The 17,205-nt window shown below is 39.0% G+C and overlaps 1 protein-coding gene across 4 annotated transcripts in view; it reads right to left on the reverse strand.

Annotated features, from left to right (window-relative positions):
* kcnh7 (potassium channel, voltage gated eag related subfamily H, member 7) overlaps positions 1 to 17,205 on the reverse strand; it is a 67,876-nt gene that overhangs the window by 39,288 nt on the left and 11,383 nt on the right. For all 4 annotated transcript variants that reach the window (XM_067493285.1, XM_067493289.1, XM_067493286.1 and 1 more), the window contains exon 3: positions 1,899 to 2,054. In XM_067493285.1, the coding sequence (XP_067349386.1) occupies positions 1,899 to 2,054 (156 nt within the window). The remainder of the gene's footprint in view (positions 1 to 1,898; positions 2,055 to 17,205) is intronic.

Raw genomic sequence — 17,205 nt, forward strand, 5'->3', positions numbered from 1 at the left:
AGCTAGTAAACTTCATATATTTCTACACAAGCTATTGCTGATAGCAGTAATTCAATTTACACGTGTAAGGTACCACGTAACATAATGTTAAACATCCTTGTCATAGATGCAATCTGTGTACACGAGAAATATTAGTGATAAAAGTGATGGCAGTCATTACAGTAAGTCATTAAATTGGGCATAATTAAGTTTATCAAGCATGTCACATGAAATAATCTGACATGTTTAAATATAGCAACCTGGCTAAATGTCCTGCTTTATGAATGTTTATGCTCGTAACTATACAAGGGGGTGGCTGTAGCTCAGTTGGCAAAGGCAGTTGTCCATGGAGTGGTTCGATCCCTGGCCCAAGCTATATGTTGAAGTGTCCATGGGCAAACACTGAACCCCTAACAGCCCATTTCACTCCCCAGCTGTGCAGTGCCGGTCCAAGCCCGGTAGAAATTCGGGTGGGTTGTGTCAGAAAGGGCATCCAGTGTAAAAACTGTGCTAAATCAACATGCAGACAATGATCTCCTGTGGCGACCCTGAACTCATGGGATAAGCCAAAATGACAGAGAGCTGATTTATTGTGTCGTGAAAATGGGAAAATCTGGTTTCCAAAATCAGGGTAGGGGATTAAGGAAACCTGGTTTCCCCAGGTAGATTTCTTTCTAAGAATGCTGATTTCTTTGCCATGTATACATTTAACCAGGTTTCTAATCAGCTTTCTCCAACTGCACATGTGCACAACAAAATGCTGCAAACATGAACCAACATTTGTGAAAGGCTGGAGATCAAGGAGGCAATGCCAACTCTTTTCAAAACAAAGTCCACCTAAGGCTGACAAAAAATAAGCTACACTTAACTGAAAAATGAACACAAAGTGCCTCGTAGTCTAAATAAGTCACTTTCCAGATTTTTTAAAATTCAGACAGTTGTGGATCAGTTGCGTTTGACTCCCCTTTTTTCTGGTGTGGTTCTGTAATACTAACACACAAAAGGAAAGTCAGAAAGCAGCATTGTCTCTCACTATACAACTAAAACCTGTAGCCAAGCTTCCAAAATAAGTTAAAGGTAGAGGACAAATCATACATTTTCTAAATGCATGTAAACGCACTCAGTTTGGCTGTACACACAATTCAGACAGCAAAAAAAATGCACTTAGACAAACAGCCACTTCTCGTATCCCAGCTCTTTACATCACGCGGGGCAACAGCCTGTTAGAGGCCACGTCGAATTGCAATCATCTAGAGGTAACCTCTAGTCTTCTTTGCTGATCCTTTATGCCCCCAACAGAAAATGCAGAAAGAGGGAGACATTGAAGAGAGAGGAAGCACCAAGAGCAAGTTCAAAAGGACCACTTGGGACTGCCAATATACTTTATTACAGCAGCAGCTTTGGGAAGCAGAGGGCTGCCCGGCACTGCTCCAGTAGTTCATCATGCCATTGTGTATAATTGGACCAGACGTTTAAGATGATGGCAGCCTAACATATCAGTGTGGCGAATCTACAGAGTTGGTTTAAACATCTTACTAAAAACAGAATGTGCCAAAGAAATTAATAATTTATAGAAAATGGCAGAGGGTTCAACTTTCCTATAACAGTCATCTCAAATAGTGCCACAGACTTTGAGAATTGGTGAAAGGGAAACTGTAAAAACTAAAGGTGATGGGCAGCTGCTACATTACTTAAATTCTTAGCATGTGACTTCCTCTTTCTTCATAATTCACATGCAGTACATGTAAGAACAGAAATCCTCTAACATGGTTAGTTTAAGTATGATCGTTCAATGTTTGAAATGCATCAACACTGCATCTATGCAATGGCACCAACATGGCCAGGCTTAGGAAATAAAATCTCACATCTCACTAATATGCATCATATTTTCTTAATGATCTTATGTGTTTTTTACTCACTCTGGTCAGCTTTGGAAGGTGAGGTGTGGTTGAGCCTCTCCAGTGAGTCACTGCTGCCTTCTTCCAAGACATAATCAAAATTGAGGATGAACATCATGACCACACCCTCCTCATTCTTCACAGGGATGATATGGGTGGTGCAGAGGAAGTTGGAACCTAACCAACAGAAAATATATTCACAGTTAGAAGTGGGTAACAAACTTTACTGTCTTTTACTGTTTATTACTGCCTTTGTAACACTGAATGACACACTGATATGTGAATTTATAAGCCCCATTGTTTCTAAAGGCAAGCTATGCTAATTTAAAATTCAGAACCAAACTATGTTCTGTGCAAATAAATGCTACAACCTGATCACAGAGTCAAAGTAAGACCTAAGTTTGATCCCAATGCTTACCATTGACAATATTTAAACATTCGGTTGGGATGCAGAAGGCTGCGGCCACCAGTTGTGGCCCTACCCAGCCGTAAAGGTGCTGGTCCCAAGCCCAGATAAAATGGGAGGGTTGCGGCAGGAAGGGAATCCAGCGTAAAATGTATGCCAAATAAATGCTCAGAACATGTTTCGCTGTGGCGACCACTATATCAACTTCTGGGAACAAGCTGAAAACAATCTGAAATAATAAGTATTTAAACCATAGTAGATAAATGAGGTTACTAAGCTTCAGAGGGCCACTGAGCCACTTGAGCTGAGTGGTCTTATTTATTATATCATACATGCCCTTAGTCTTTTCTGACACTTGGTATTACACAGACTCGAATACTCACAACATTCATTCAACTCAATGTGCTGTAAGTGTATAAGATAATAACTTTTATATTGTTTACTGTTCATACTACATCATCCTTTTTTAAGGCATTAAATGCAACAGCAAGGGGACACAAGCCAGTGTCTTTTTGTGCTAGTCCCAAGTCTGGATACATGCAGAGGGTTGTGTCAGGAAGGGCATCCGATGTAAAACAGATGCCAAATTAAAAATGCGAATCATGACTTTCACCCTGAAAATTACTTCCATACTGGATCGGTCGGGGCCCGTGTTAACAACGACCGCCACCGGTGATGTTCACCTACAGGATACCGGTGGAAATTGGACTACTGTTGGTAGAAGAAGGAAAGGAGGAAGTTCTGTTTTTAGGCATAGAGAGAAGAGGAAAGCTAAGAATGTAGGACTGACAGTAGGGACTTTGAATGTTGGGACTATGACAGGGAAGGCTAGAGAGTTGATTGACATAATGTAGAGAAGGAAGTGGATATACTGTGTGTCCAGGAGACCAGGTGGAAATGTAGCAAGGCTAGAAGATTAGGAGCAGGGTTCAAGTTGTTCTACCATGGGTCAGATAGGAAGAGAAATGGAGTAGGAGTTATCCCGAAAGAGAAGATTGTGAGGAATGTTCCAGAGATGACAGGTTGATGAGTCTGAAGCTGGAAATTGAAGGCGTGATGTTCAATGTGGTTAGTGGTTATGGCCCACAGTTAAAAGAGAAGGAGAAATTCTGGAGTGAATTAGATGAAGTGATTCAGAGCATCCCCAGAGGTGAGAGAGTGATTATTGGTGCAGATTTAAATGGACATGTAGGTGAAGGGAACAGAGGTGATGAGAATGTGATGGGCAGGTTTGGTCTTCAGGGCAGGACCACAGAAATACAGATGATGGTAGATATTGCAAAGAGGATGGAAATGGCTGTAGTGAACAGTTTCTTCCAGAAGAGGCAGGAACATACGGTGACATATAAGAGCGGCAGTAGAAGCACTCAGGTGGACTACATCTTGTGTAGATGTTGTAATCTGAAAGAGATCAGTGACTGTAAAGTATTGGTAGGGGAGAGTGTAGCCAGACAACACAGGATGGTGGTGTGTAAAATGACTCTGGCGGTGAGGAAGATGAAGAGGACAAAGGCAGAGCAAAGGACGAAGTGGTGGAAGTTGAAAAAGTAAGAATGTTGTGTAGTTTTCAGGGAGGAGCTGAGACAGAATCTGGGTGGTCAGGAGGTGCTTTCAGATGACTGGACCACTACAGCTAATGTGATCAGGGAGACAGGTAGGAGGGTAATTGGTGTGTCATCTTGAAAGAGTAAAGTGGACAAGGAGAATTGGTGGTGAAATGAGGAAGTTCAGGAGTGACTCCCTGACAGGAGTACAGGGAGATACAGCGTAAGGTGAATGTAGAGGTGGCAAAGGCCAAACAAAGAGCATATGAGGTGGATTTGTACAGGTTGTGGTAACCAATATAAAGAGCTGGCACCAATATGGTTTCATGCCTAGAAAGAGTACAATAGATGCAGTATTTGCTTTGAGGATGCTGATGGAGAAGTACAGAGAAGGTCATAGGGAGTTGCATTGTGTCATTGTAGATTTAGAGAAAGCGTATGGCAGGGTGAAGAGAGAGGAGCTGTGGTATTGTATGAGCAAGTCTGGAGTGGCAGAGAAGTATGTTAGAGCGGTGCAGGACATGTATGAGAGCTGTAAGACCGTGGTAAGTTGTTCTGTAGGTGTGACACAGGAGTTCAAGGTGGAGGTGGGTCTGCATCAAGGATCGGCTCTGAGCCCCTTCTTGTTTGCTCTGGTGATGGACAGGCTGACAGATGAGGTGAAACAGGAATCTTCATGGACTATGATGTTTGTAGATGACATTGTGATTTGTAGTGAGAGCAGGGAGCAGGAGGAGGAAAATCTAGAGAGATGGAGGTAGCAGAGCTTAAGATATTGAGGTTCTCTTTGGGAGTGACGAGGATGGACAGGATCAGAAATTAATACATCAGAGGGACAGCTTATGTTAGATGTTTTGGAGATAAATTCAGATTGAGGTGGTTTGGACATGTTCAGAGAAGAAACTGTGAATATATCGGTAGAAGGATGCTGAGGTTGGAGCTGCCAGGCAGGAGGTCTAGAGGAAGACCAAAGAGGAGATTTATGGATGTGGTGAGAGAGGACATAAGGTTAGTTGGTTTGAGAGAAGAGGATGCAGAGGACAGAGTTAGATGGAGGCACATTATTCACGGTGGGGACCCCTGAAAGAGAACAGCTGAAAGGAAAAGAAGAAAGAAGATTTCACGTGTTTCTCACCATTTCTTCTCTCAGGCACATGCTAGAGAAATTAATTGCTCTCAGTTCTTAAACCCCAATTATTTAGAGTTACCAGTGGCTCTGCAGTTGGAGGCAAATTTAATGAAAGCTTGCTGGCAGCTAATGCCTCATGTCTAAATGTTTCTTATTTATCAAAACAGTAGACCAGAAGTTATCAGAGATGGGGAACTTTTACAGTGCCATTTTTTCTTAGCTACAAACATTTAAGAAAATTATTACAGCTTTGGGAATTAAACTTTTATCAATGGTTGCCAACATTGTCTCAGAGAAATGTAAAGAAGCTAGGATAAGAATAACCGGTGTGTTTTAATGATGATAGGTGTGTATGAAAGATGCTCTCATACACACACACTGGGCGTTAAGTTCTGTGTCACTAGGATGTTATTTATAGTTCACCTTGGAGACACCCAGTCTACTATGCAGCATGAACACACTACATTGGGATTCTGTCAGTACACACAAACACACATACACACACACACACACACACAAGTAAAATAATTGGTGATTTTCTCATTTTGTATCCTACTCTGACAACAGAACAAACCAACTGCTTTACAAGAGTGGGCTTTGATTTATGTTTTAGGAAACCCTCATTTTGGCTGGGCTAAGCAGTATGCTGCACCCAGTAGTACATTAGTGTCACCGTAAATGGATGGAGCCATTAATTTCAGTCAGAGGGAGCAGGAGGGACACACAGATCACACCTCCTGTGCCTTTAGTGACAATATGCAAAAAGTCCAGATACAAGCAGTGTTGTCCTCCTGGTTTCATGGTTACAGGGTAGTCGAATATCAATTATGTAATGAGTTTAAAATAGTATAAAACAGTAGGACGAAACTTATTTGCCTAATTCAATATTTCCTGTACACTTATGCTTTAAATGCCAAATATATTATCCCTAACTTACAATTCTAGAATTCTGTTTTGTACATGGCTCATCGTTTTTGGTACTATATTGTGCAAGTAGTAAAAAGTTTAAGCAGTAAAACGGTCAATGACATTATTTAAGTGTTGAAAAGAATGATTGCTAATAAAATAAAAAGTGTCCGTTTTCCATTTTAAAGCACAAAAAGCAGCTACCATAATGGTACTATTATTGTATCATCCTATAAATCCGAATGATTTGCTTTGTTGCAAATTAAAATAAAAATGATTCCACCTGTCTCCATGGAAACAAGTGAGCACTTCAGAGAAAACTAAACTCCCTGTGCCAAGTTGGATATTACTTTCATTTATCTCCAGTACAAAGCAATTTGAAGATGTTTCTCAAAGTCAGTTTACAGAGCTCTCTGACAAAGTGAGAGGAATTTCTCTTTCAAAGATGCTACATTTTCACTTTGTTACATTTCAAGTTGCTAAGGTTTAAAAAATTATAAAATAAAACAAGTTATACAGCAACATAGTGTAGTATGGCTGTAGTTACCTTATGCTCTGGTTGAAATTATATGCATTTGTTAATGTCACTGAAGTTGTCTTATTGTATGGTTATTGCTGGAAATGTTTATACTAATTAATTAATTAATTAAGTAATTAATGTCTTTTAATTTAAAAAAGTTAACCAAAAAAGGTATTTTATCTGTAAATGTATGTACAATGCAAATTTTCATAGAAGTTAGGACATTGTGTAAAATGTAAATAAAAATTTAATGCAATGATTTGCAAATAATTTAAAATGTATTTTCACTGTAAATGGTACAAAGACAACTTATCAATTGTTCAAACTGAGAAAAGTGATTGTTTAAAAAATCTTTGCTCATTCTGAATTTGATGTTGTTGCCAACAACATATTTAAAAAAAGGATGGTGAAGTTTACTAATATGTCGTATCACTTAATTTTTTAAAACACAGTGTGAGGAGGTTCACATTTTTTCAGTTTCAAAATTGTATATGTTGTCTTTCTACATCTACAATCAAAAGTTGGTTTCAAACACTTATTATTTTACAGACTTTCCCAACTTTTCTGGAAATTTAGTTAGTACTTTAGGACAGGCCTTATATCCTGACACAGGATTTCCAATTAAAATTAGCGTTGGACCTATTATTGTTCATTTTTATAATATACAATCTACTGCAGCAAAAAAAGATTAATAATCAGGGCCTCGTACCCTTAACAATGGTACAGAAAAAATTAGCTAAATGGAGGCAAAACTTAACTACTTATTCACTCTCATGGTTGACTTCATTGTTGTTTTTGTCCAACAAATACACACAAACCCGTCCACACACTACAGAGTGCTTAATGTAACCTTGGAATGCCTCAGGAAAAGCTATATCCCCAGCTTTGGTAAAGCAGTGTGTGTCTTTGTGCGTGTGTGCACTCTAAAAATAAGCCAGGTGCAATCCAAAGCCATTTATAATTTATAGGAGCTAAGTATTATGTTCTGGAAAGTGTAATGCCTGAACGTGTTTAGCGAATGAAACAATATGAGGGCACTTAATGGTTATGTGCATGTGTGTTTGCATGTGTGAGTAGGAAATGAGAGAAAGGGGGGGGGGTAGCCAGATACAAATGAGAATATCACTTATGAAATTAGCAGAAGTACCAACTAAATTCAATTAGCTTAAATTATTCCATTAAAACCAAGTGCATCAGATATTCATTTTGTTAGTCATAAGATTAATCAGTGTTTTCTTTAATAATGTGCTGCCTTTCTTTCCATGTCATGGTTTTACATTGTGAAACTCACAACAACAGTCAGAACCATTCATGATAATTGATTTGAATTTGAAAGAGAGAGAGTGTAGGAGACAAAAAGGTAGAGAGAAGTGCATGTGTCTTTCAACTAAATAGGGTTGAAAGGGGATGGAGCTCTTTACTGTGTGTTGGTTTGATAATATTGGGGTGGTAAGAGACCAAAGTGCCAAATTGCATGTATTTAGGCCTCTGTGCTGAGTACATGCTCTGTGTATAAGCCTTCATGTTGGCTTGCATGTCTGTCTATTTGAGTTTTAAATCTGCACAGGAATATAAAAATGACAACGTCTACTTGCACCACATGAGTCAGCGTGGACTATTTGTATTGTTCTATTATCTCAAAGACACATAAGTGTGTGAGGAGGCTAAACATAATGAAGTCATTTCAAAGTAAAATCAATCTGTTAATATGATTTATTTTACATTTCCCCCATCTCTCCTACATTTCCCATTATCACTTACTTTGTTTTACTTAGTATCTCTCTTTATCACTCTCTCCACTTATTTCCTCTCCATGTTCCCATTCATCACTCATGCTTTTTCAATATTATTACATTCACCCTAGTCCTCATTCATTTGTTCTTCTGTGGACATTTCTCTCTCTGTCCCCAGCTCAGTGTGCCTGCTTTCTGTTGCTATCTGTATCTTCTCTCTGAGAAATGATATATCTGCCCAGGCCACCTGATGTGTCAAACAGATCCTCAGTGTTGCTGCAGTGCTGGCAGTGCAGTTTTCTACCTGTCCGCATGCATGTCCCGCCAATGTGGGGGATCAAAGACATGCAGCACATGCATCCACACGCAAACAAACATAACATTTACATTTCTAACAGAAACAGACAGCAGTGCACACAAGCATGCACACACAAACACTAACGATCTCAGTTCAGCACACTTGCAAAGTAGCCACAGATACACTGCCTCGCCCGTACAGTCGCTCACACACAGCCTGCCGGCAGCATTAATTAGCACAGTGTTCTGTGTCCAGGTAAACCTAATAAGCCGGGTCTGGAGCTGGTTTACATGATACACAGTAATGAGAGAATGCACCTTTGAAAGGCATAAACACAACTTTAGTCAGAGTATTTGACATGAATATTTAGGAATATAAGGAACTGCAGAGCAAAATAAAGTTAAATATTTTGTATTATTTATTACATTAAGATAAAAAAAAAAAATTACCTCTCAGCATTCTCCACCCTAGAGTTATCTGCAGTCATGGATTGATGGACTGAAACAGAAACACGCTCTGTTCTTTTCTGGTTTCTAATGCTCCAAGGACAGTGGATAGAGGAAAGTGCCAAGTTGCAGTTTGTGAGAGGCAAAGTAACTAAAGTCTTGTCAAGGTGACAATGTGAAGATAAAGTTGGAATTGGCAGTCTGGAATAGTTTTAAAACAACAACAACAACAACACGTATGTGTGTGTGTGTGTGTGTGTGTGTGTGTGTGTGTGTGTGTGTGTGTGTGTGTGTGTGTGTGTATATATATACACACAAACACACATCTGCTTATTAGGTTTAGCTGATATCTTCTTTATTATCTTTAACCTGTTCCTGTTGAAGGGTCATGGGGGGCTGAAGTCTATGACAGGTGGGGTACACCCTGGAAAGGTTGCCAGTCTATGTCAGGGTCAAGGCAGAGAGACATAGACAGACCACTCACGCTCACATTCACACACATTTAGAGTAAGCAACTAACCTAATATGGATGTAATTTTACTGAGGCAAGAAACAGGAGCACCTGGAGGAAACCCACACAAGTATGGGGACAACGTGCAACTCCACACAGAAGAGCCACAGCCAGCTGGTGGATTCAAAATGGGGACCTTCTAGCTTAACACTCTGCCTCTCTCTATCACTTTCTCTTGCTCTCTTTCTTCCTCACACAGACTCACACACGCACTCACAAACACACACTCAGAAAAGTGATAATACAGATAAACCTACTGTGTTTGTTGCACTAGCCTGGTGTGACAAAGTCAGGCCACCAGTCCTATGTGGGTCTTACCGATTTAAACAATTTCCACTCGGCTTCATTTCCTCACTGATTCTTCAGCCTACCTGGATTAATAGGTCTACCTGTTAATCTGTTGCTACACAGATGGCTCGGCAGGATGACAGCACAATGTGGTAGAGAATGTGCCAAGTCACAGTGTGCCGAGCATTCTTCAGTGTTTCCAGACATAAGCTGCAGTGTTCAGTGTCATTTCTTTTGAGCACAGCGCTGGATTGGGACTGTATACACAGAGTTTGAACTGGGATAAACTAAATCATTGCACACAAGAAGTCACCCCCATACAGGTTTGCTTTGGACTGGAAGTCTCACTGATAACCTGCCTGAGTTCTATGCATCCCTTTTCTTTTGTTACTTCACCTTGAATTTTGGACTGACAGCAGCACCACTGTTGGAGATAAGGACAAAGTTCAGATGAACAGTCTTCTATTGCACTGAGTCACCACTGACCAACTGTTCCCACAGTGTTGTGCCTTCATTGCACAGGGCTATCCAATACACCCCCACACATATCCAGCACAAAATACTAATTCAAAATTACCTCAATATTTACCTCAGTTTATTTCACATTTCCCCTTTCTTCTTATCTTAATTACTCTCTATCAAGGTCAGTTCAGCCTCAGTTTAAGCTTAGGGGCTTAACTTCTCTATAGTAAAGGTCATGCCCTCTTATTCTCTTCTTACTATTAGTTTATTCTGCTTAATTTTTTTGTTAGATAATAATGGGTTTCCTTTAGTTTTTGTGTAGTTTTCTTGATGGAGATGAGGTGAAAAGAGGGTTATTTTACACAATGTCACAATTCTATTATAGGGTTAAAATTTGCACACAGAGGCATTCACAGACAGAGACACTTAGTTTGTTTGTTAGTTTGTTTGTTTTTTGTGTAAATTAAATTATACGTCTAATACACATTAACCATTTGTAAGTACAAATACAATTCCTATTCCAAACTACTTGTCTATTAATTCAACTACATTTTGCACACTGAGAAAACTTAAATTAGGGTAATTGTTCACTGTGCGAGTATGTGGTTATAGGTGGTTACTGGAAGTTTCATTAGATTCTTATTCTCATTAGATTTCCACTATCAATAATTAAGACAATGCAACTCAATTTGCAATGTAATTTACTGTTTTTCAGTAAATTTGCTCAATTTACTGTGGTAGCTAGCACATTGATCAGGTTGGGTTAATAAAATGCAGCCAATCAACTCCTTCTCTTTGGTTTTTTGGTCTCTTGCGCAAACACGCAAGTACACACGCACGCACACACACACACACACACTGCAATTTAACATCTGCTGACTGGTTGTGTCTGACATTGATTGTGGGACAGTGGCATATGGGAATCTTGATAGCCCTCATTTGGAGAAACTGCTGCCAAGAGCAGTCAAAATGATTTGAAATTGCAGCCTGTGCTTTTTGCCCTGGCCTAATAGAAACAGTGTGTGTAATGTGAGTGACACTGATGTGAGCTGAGCCTCCAGCAGCAGGGAGCTGTTGGTTGGTACTACATTGCTTGAGGGGTTAGAGTGATGTTTTCTCCTTTATTCTCTCTTTCTCTAAATCTCAGCAGGGAGCCTCTTCAGCTTGGCAAGACTAATTGTCATCAAATCAACTTATCCGGGTCAGTCCCTGACCTTGCATCCGCGTGTTGGCATGTCTGAGTTAATCACTGCTGCACTATTATTGTCTTCTCTATGACATTACATTAGACGAAGAGCAAAACAAGATTGTTTTGTCAGTGACACACACAGTTAACCAATCAAGTTACTCAATCTAGTGTTGAATCGTGAAAACTAGAAACAAAAAAACAACCTGTTTTAGCATGATGTCATGGTTAGTCATAACTTTAAGTTCATTAAGCTGGGAAAAATAAGCTAAATATGACAAGGGACCTTCTTTTGGATGGATAAAAGCCCTTTTTTGTCTACCACTCTAGGGAAATGTGATCCTTCCCCTTTCTCCTCCGGGAACATTCAGTTGTACAAAAGCTTTTTAAGCTTGATGCCAGTTCTCTAATCCAGCAGTGAGAGCACTAGCCCCAGGTGACAATATCATCATTGCTGGCATAGTGGCCTGGCAGTTCAAGAGAATGTCCTGTAACCAAAAGGTCACATGTCAAATCACAGCAGAGAGGTCTGTCAATCCACATTTCGATGGACACCAAGCTTCTCAAATAAACAAAACCTCCAGATTTACAATATTACAGTCTAAACAGAAGAATAATACTATGCAAATCAAGTTATAGTGTCTTCAGTAATATTACAAGGTTGAATAAAATAGTAAAAATCAGATACAGGTCAGAAAGAAATACAGAAATATAATCTGTAAGTGTTACACAGTGATGCACCAAGATACACCACAGCCTTTTCTCTGCACTGGAAAACTACATAGAAGAAAATCAGTGTACGTAATGAGACAATTTCAGGCATTAATTCTGCTTGTGCACCTGTATTTGACAGAGAAAAGATAATACAATCATCAAATGCTAAGAAACTAAAAATACAATAAAATACCATGCAGAAATAAGTAATCTGTCTGAAGCTTTGGGCATCATGTGGTGTCACTGTTAAAGGTTATCTGGGAGATCGTGGTGGGTGATGGAAGGCTCTGAGGACTCTGTCAAACAGCAAGCTGTGAATTGTGCCATAAATACACTGTTTATCATCATGAATGGCGAATAAAATGTGGATTTGACAGATGGTGCAGCAAATAAGATATCACAAAGTGAAAAGTGACTTAGATGTGGTTGAAAATAAAAGTTGACTTCACAAAGCTATCACTATATGTAAAATAACAGATGCCTCCTTGTTTAAGTTTCAGATTTTGGTGCTGTTTGCCTAAGACTTAAATTTGTCTTACTTCAAATGTTAGATTACATTGAGCAAATTTTTGTGTTTTGACAAAACATCACATTTAACTTTTTGCTGTAATCTACTGCCACATATTTAGATCATAAGGCCCTGTGCCGTTTGGGTTTTCTGACATGCAGTTAGATAATTGGAGCTGCCAAAGATGTATGAATTGTCTGAAATTTCTTAATTATTTTGCTATTTATATTCAATATGCCCACTTGGGAGAATCCAGTACATCCAGATCAAGTGTGGATAAAAAAATGTAACAAACATAGGAAAAAGAGAATAATGAATATCTACAGTATGTATACTTTACATATACCTTTGCAGAATAGTTAGAAAGGCCCACTGTGTATGTAGTTTTGCAAGTGGATCCAAACATTATATTGTTTTTTTTTTAATAAAAACAAATTAAACACATGCTGAGAAAATCAATGTCTGTTATGTTTGAACTGGACAATATGGACCACACTGGACAAAAAAAAACCCTGAAGCCTCAGCAACAGTGATAGAGTAGGACCACTGTGGTCCAAGGGTTTGATAATGTAATAATGGCAGGTTTTGTTGCGTGTGTGACTAGTTGTGATTGAATAGACCAGTGGCTGAAGGGTTTCCCCTCCAACTCTAAGGCCTCACTAATTCAATGTCCATCAAAATGACTCAGAGTGCTGATCCATGCTTGGCATTTAGAGGCTGGCATCTATAAATGGACCAATTCATGAATGTAGTCTTTCATTTAATTCAGCTCATAGAAACAAGTGTAAAGTGAAACAGCAGATTGCTGCAGGGCCTGGGCATGAAGATACTATACTAATATCAACATATAAATGACCTGGCAAAGCATCAAATCTGCCCTCACAAACCAAGGACTGTTAAAAAATGCTTCAGTCCAAGAACCCACTTGGAAAGAAAATGCAGATTTAAAACATGCACTTATATTTGAATTTAATATTTAAATTCCACAAATATAGAATGACAAAGAATACCAGCATGTTATCTTATGAAAGAGTAAAAGAAATGAATGGTCGTTCATTCACAGAATGAATGAATGAATGAATGAATGAATGCTCTCTTTGTATATCTAATCTGTTTATGGAAGAAAAGCAGAGATCAGGATTTGTAATCACATGAATGGTTAACTAAGGGGGTTGAGTCAACGTGTTTATCAATAAACCTTTTAACTGTACACGTAAGACTCTTTAATACCAGAATGATTTAACAGGAAAAAAATTGTCTCTTGAATATTGTTCATATTCAATTCATTTATATTGTATCTGAATAAATAATTAGAAGTATCTCCATGCATGGAGGTATGTGATATCCAGCTCTAATAGGTGGGTGAGTCCCACAATAAAGCTAGCATAAGGAGAGAAAGGGGAGGGGGGAACTACAGAGTGAAGTGTTGCAGAGCAGGCTGGGGGAGGGAGCTGTCAGACTGTTTGCTGTGTATTTGTGATAATACCGTCACATTATGTCAATGTGTGTGGGTTTAATTCACAGACTCAACATCAGTGACCTACATTTATTCACTGGCACAGTGCCTGCAAAGTAAGTATGGCTGTGAAATAAACAGGTACTGTGGCTGATACTGGCAATCATAAAATAACATATATCAGACAGTTACATGTCCCACTGCTAAGCAGTCTGATTCAGCAAAGTGAGTCTGGTCTGATAGAGCTGTTAAAAAACATAAAATTCAAACTTACTAAACTTACTAAAACTTAATATAAAATGTACATTTACAAAGCCGATAGCAAATAAGCCGTTAAGTTTTTTTAAACAAATAATGTTTTAATAAATCCCTATAAAGATGCTCAACTGCCGGTGAAGTCCCTTTAATCTGCATCCTGGACTAGCTTATGTGTCTCCTGCAGAACATTGTTGTTCAAAAATAATAAAAAACCCATCAGCCAGACACTCTGCTCCACTGGGTTACATGTTCATGATTTAGAAATTGTTTTAAATATCTTGGGATGTTTGTGCTATAAAAAAGAAATCCAGTCCAGTTAAATCCACAGTTTACCCTTGCTTACTTTTAGACCACTATTCAAAGGCAATGTACAGCATTTGGGGAAATACTTTTTTGAACTTTCTTCAACATTGCACTTTAGAATGAAGAAACATGTCACACTGTGGAGTTGTGTGTCTGGCTGATGCATTTTTAATAATGTTTTTAATAAAAACATAATTCTATACACAGATGAACAAGCTAATCCAGGTTGCAGAATACTGGACTGTGAGTAAAGTGAGTAAAGGCATTTTATTTTTTATTTTAGCATCGCTATGGACATCGTTGATAATACTGTTATTTCTATTTTCTATGTAGCACTCTAGTTCCTCTGCATTAGTTGTTTTTGACAAATTAAATGATTCAGATTCTGCTTGTGATGCCAGTATCATCAGTGTGTGACTGGGTCTCAGTAGTCTGCAATGTTGTCCAGCTTTGAACACCACAGGCCGATATGCCAGGCTGAATCCGAGTCTTACAAAGACAAATCGTAGCTCCTTCAATGGTTGCCAGGACAACACTGTGATGTACTACACACTGAGCCTTTTTAAAAGGAAAGGAACATGAGGACAAAGAAAAGGATGTGATAGACAGGATGAAATTGATCTGAATAGCTAAAAAACTGTGTAGCACAGTAGAGGATATTTAAATCCAAGCGGAAAAGAAACATGGGCATTTGTCTACTTTACATCCTTTAGGTTTGTCTGCTTCAAAACACACACCATATAACAGAAACAACAACTAAAACAACAAATTAATTTTTGTAAATGTGGAATTGCTCCTTCTTCCTAGAAGCCTGGGGCAACCATTAAAGAGACTCATTATAAATGAGATCCACTGGGAGGCATGAAAATAGGAAATCGAAGCCTTTGCTACAACACAAATCCATCCATGTCACTTTAAAATGAGAGTGGAGGGCCTGCCCATTACATTGCTTTCTTTCAGGCGCATGAGACCTCATGAGTGACTGCTGTATTCAAAGACTTACAACCTTTCACAAACATTCCTTTTATTTAATGGGATCCTTTATGTGTTAGCCTATGCAATATTGACACTATCGTTAGGGTATGATAATTTATGAAATAAAGTTCTAAAGATACCCCCCCCCCCCCACAGTGTCAGACAGAGGAGGTTAGTAACACAACTAAAGAACCTGCAGCTCTCTGGAAGGCTTCAATTAGTACGCGAAGGGGTTTTTCCCCTATGGAAGAAGCCATTCAGCTATTCAGCCTCAACTAAATTCTGTCCCACAGACATACTGTACATGTCACAGTTTAGGATGAATGCTCTATCCAACATCCCCACACTTCCTCTGTCTCATCTATGTGCCTAATTTTGTCTTTGTGTTGCCACATCTCTCCCTCCCCCACAGCATCTGCTCTTCTTCTTTCCTTCACTTTCCCTGCATTGCCCTCTCTTTTGCCCGTTCTGTGTCCCTTCATGCATATGTCTTTCAAAGATACAAGCTGGTCACTATGAGCCCCCAAACACAGCTAAAGCTGAGAACACTGCAGGTGAAACAGGATAAGAGCTTATCTTTTTTGCACAGCAGTGGATCTGCAAGAATTGGTTTTACAAATAATGGTTTCTAGTTACACCATTGAACTCAGGCTGCTTAAAGCAAATAATGTCCCGCTCGTCATGTCCCGCTTGCTCCACTGCTTCAATGCCTTATTGACTAGTCTATGCCTGTACACACTTTTTGCATAGTAATACAGTGACATCAGGGATTACGAGTTCAACTATGCTGTGTGTGACTGTCCATGCAGAGCAAACTATAGGATTCACTCGGGAGATGCAACACTCATAGTCCCAAAGTAGATAAATCTACATCTACCAAAACAGTGTTCGGTGTCTTTGGAAAAGGAAGGTGATATATAAAAGTGTGTCAAATCTATGCTGAGATTATGGAAGTGGTCTATGCCATTGTGACAATTTATAATTGTATGTTGTGATTTCTGTGCCACCGTGTTAAGTTTCTTTGCCACTGTGGTAAGTTTTTTTAAGTTTTTGACAAACAACAGTGGCCAATAGTGAAACTGAGGGGATAATGTTAAAGTGAAGCTGACAGATGATGAACCAAACTTTTACCGAATTACTGCAAGACAGAAAAGAGAGCAGATGTGGGAGAAGATGTTCCTCTCAAATCTTCCACCAGTTGAGCAGAAAGACTCATTCACAGTTTCCATGTGCATTGCAGTGACAGGTAGTTACATTTTTAGGGAGGTGAACATTAGTCTATATGCCCGTCTGCATAGGGTCTGCGGGTAAGCAAAAGCTATGCAAGACCTAAAACATAGATCTAACCACAATATTAAGCTTGTGTTGTGTTTGCATGGGAAAGTGTTATAGTTTAAGCGAAATAGTTAGTAGTTGCATATGACATCATTTCACACAACTGCACACTATTATAACACCTGGAGACCTGCACATAAATTTATTCCGCATCCAACTAAAGCAACAGATCACTTACTGAGGTCTAATACTAGAACTCCTTATACACTGCACCTAAGTGAGATTGGCGCATCTTGTGATGAGAATATGAAAAAACATATTTTTTGTTAAAAAATTTTGAAATTTTTTAAGATAAAACTTGTGTGGACCTTTTATGTAAATTATTTATGCAAAACACTGTTGCTTATTAT

The sequence above is a fragment of the Channa argus genome, chromosome 23 (genome assembly GCF_033026475.1).
Source record: "Channa argus isolate prfri chromosome 23, Channa argus male v1.0, whole genome shotgun sequence".
Lineage (NCBI taxonomy): Eukaryota > Metazoa > Chordata > Actinopteri > Anabantiformes > Channidae > Channa > Channa argus.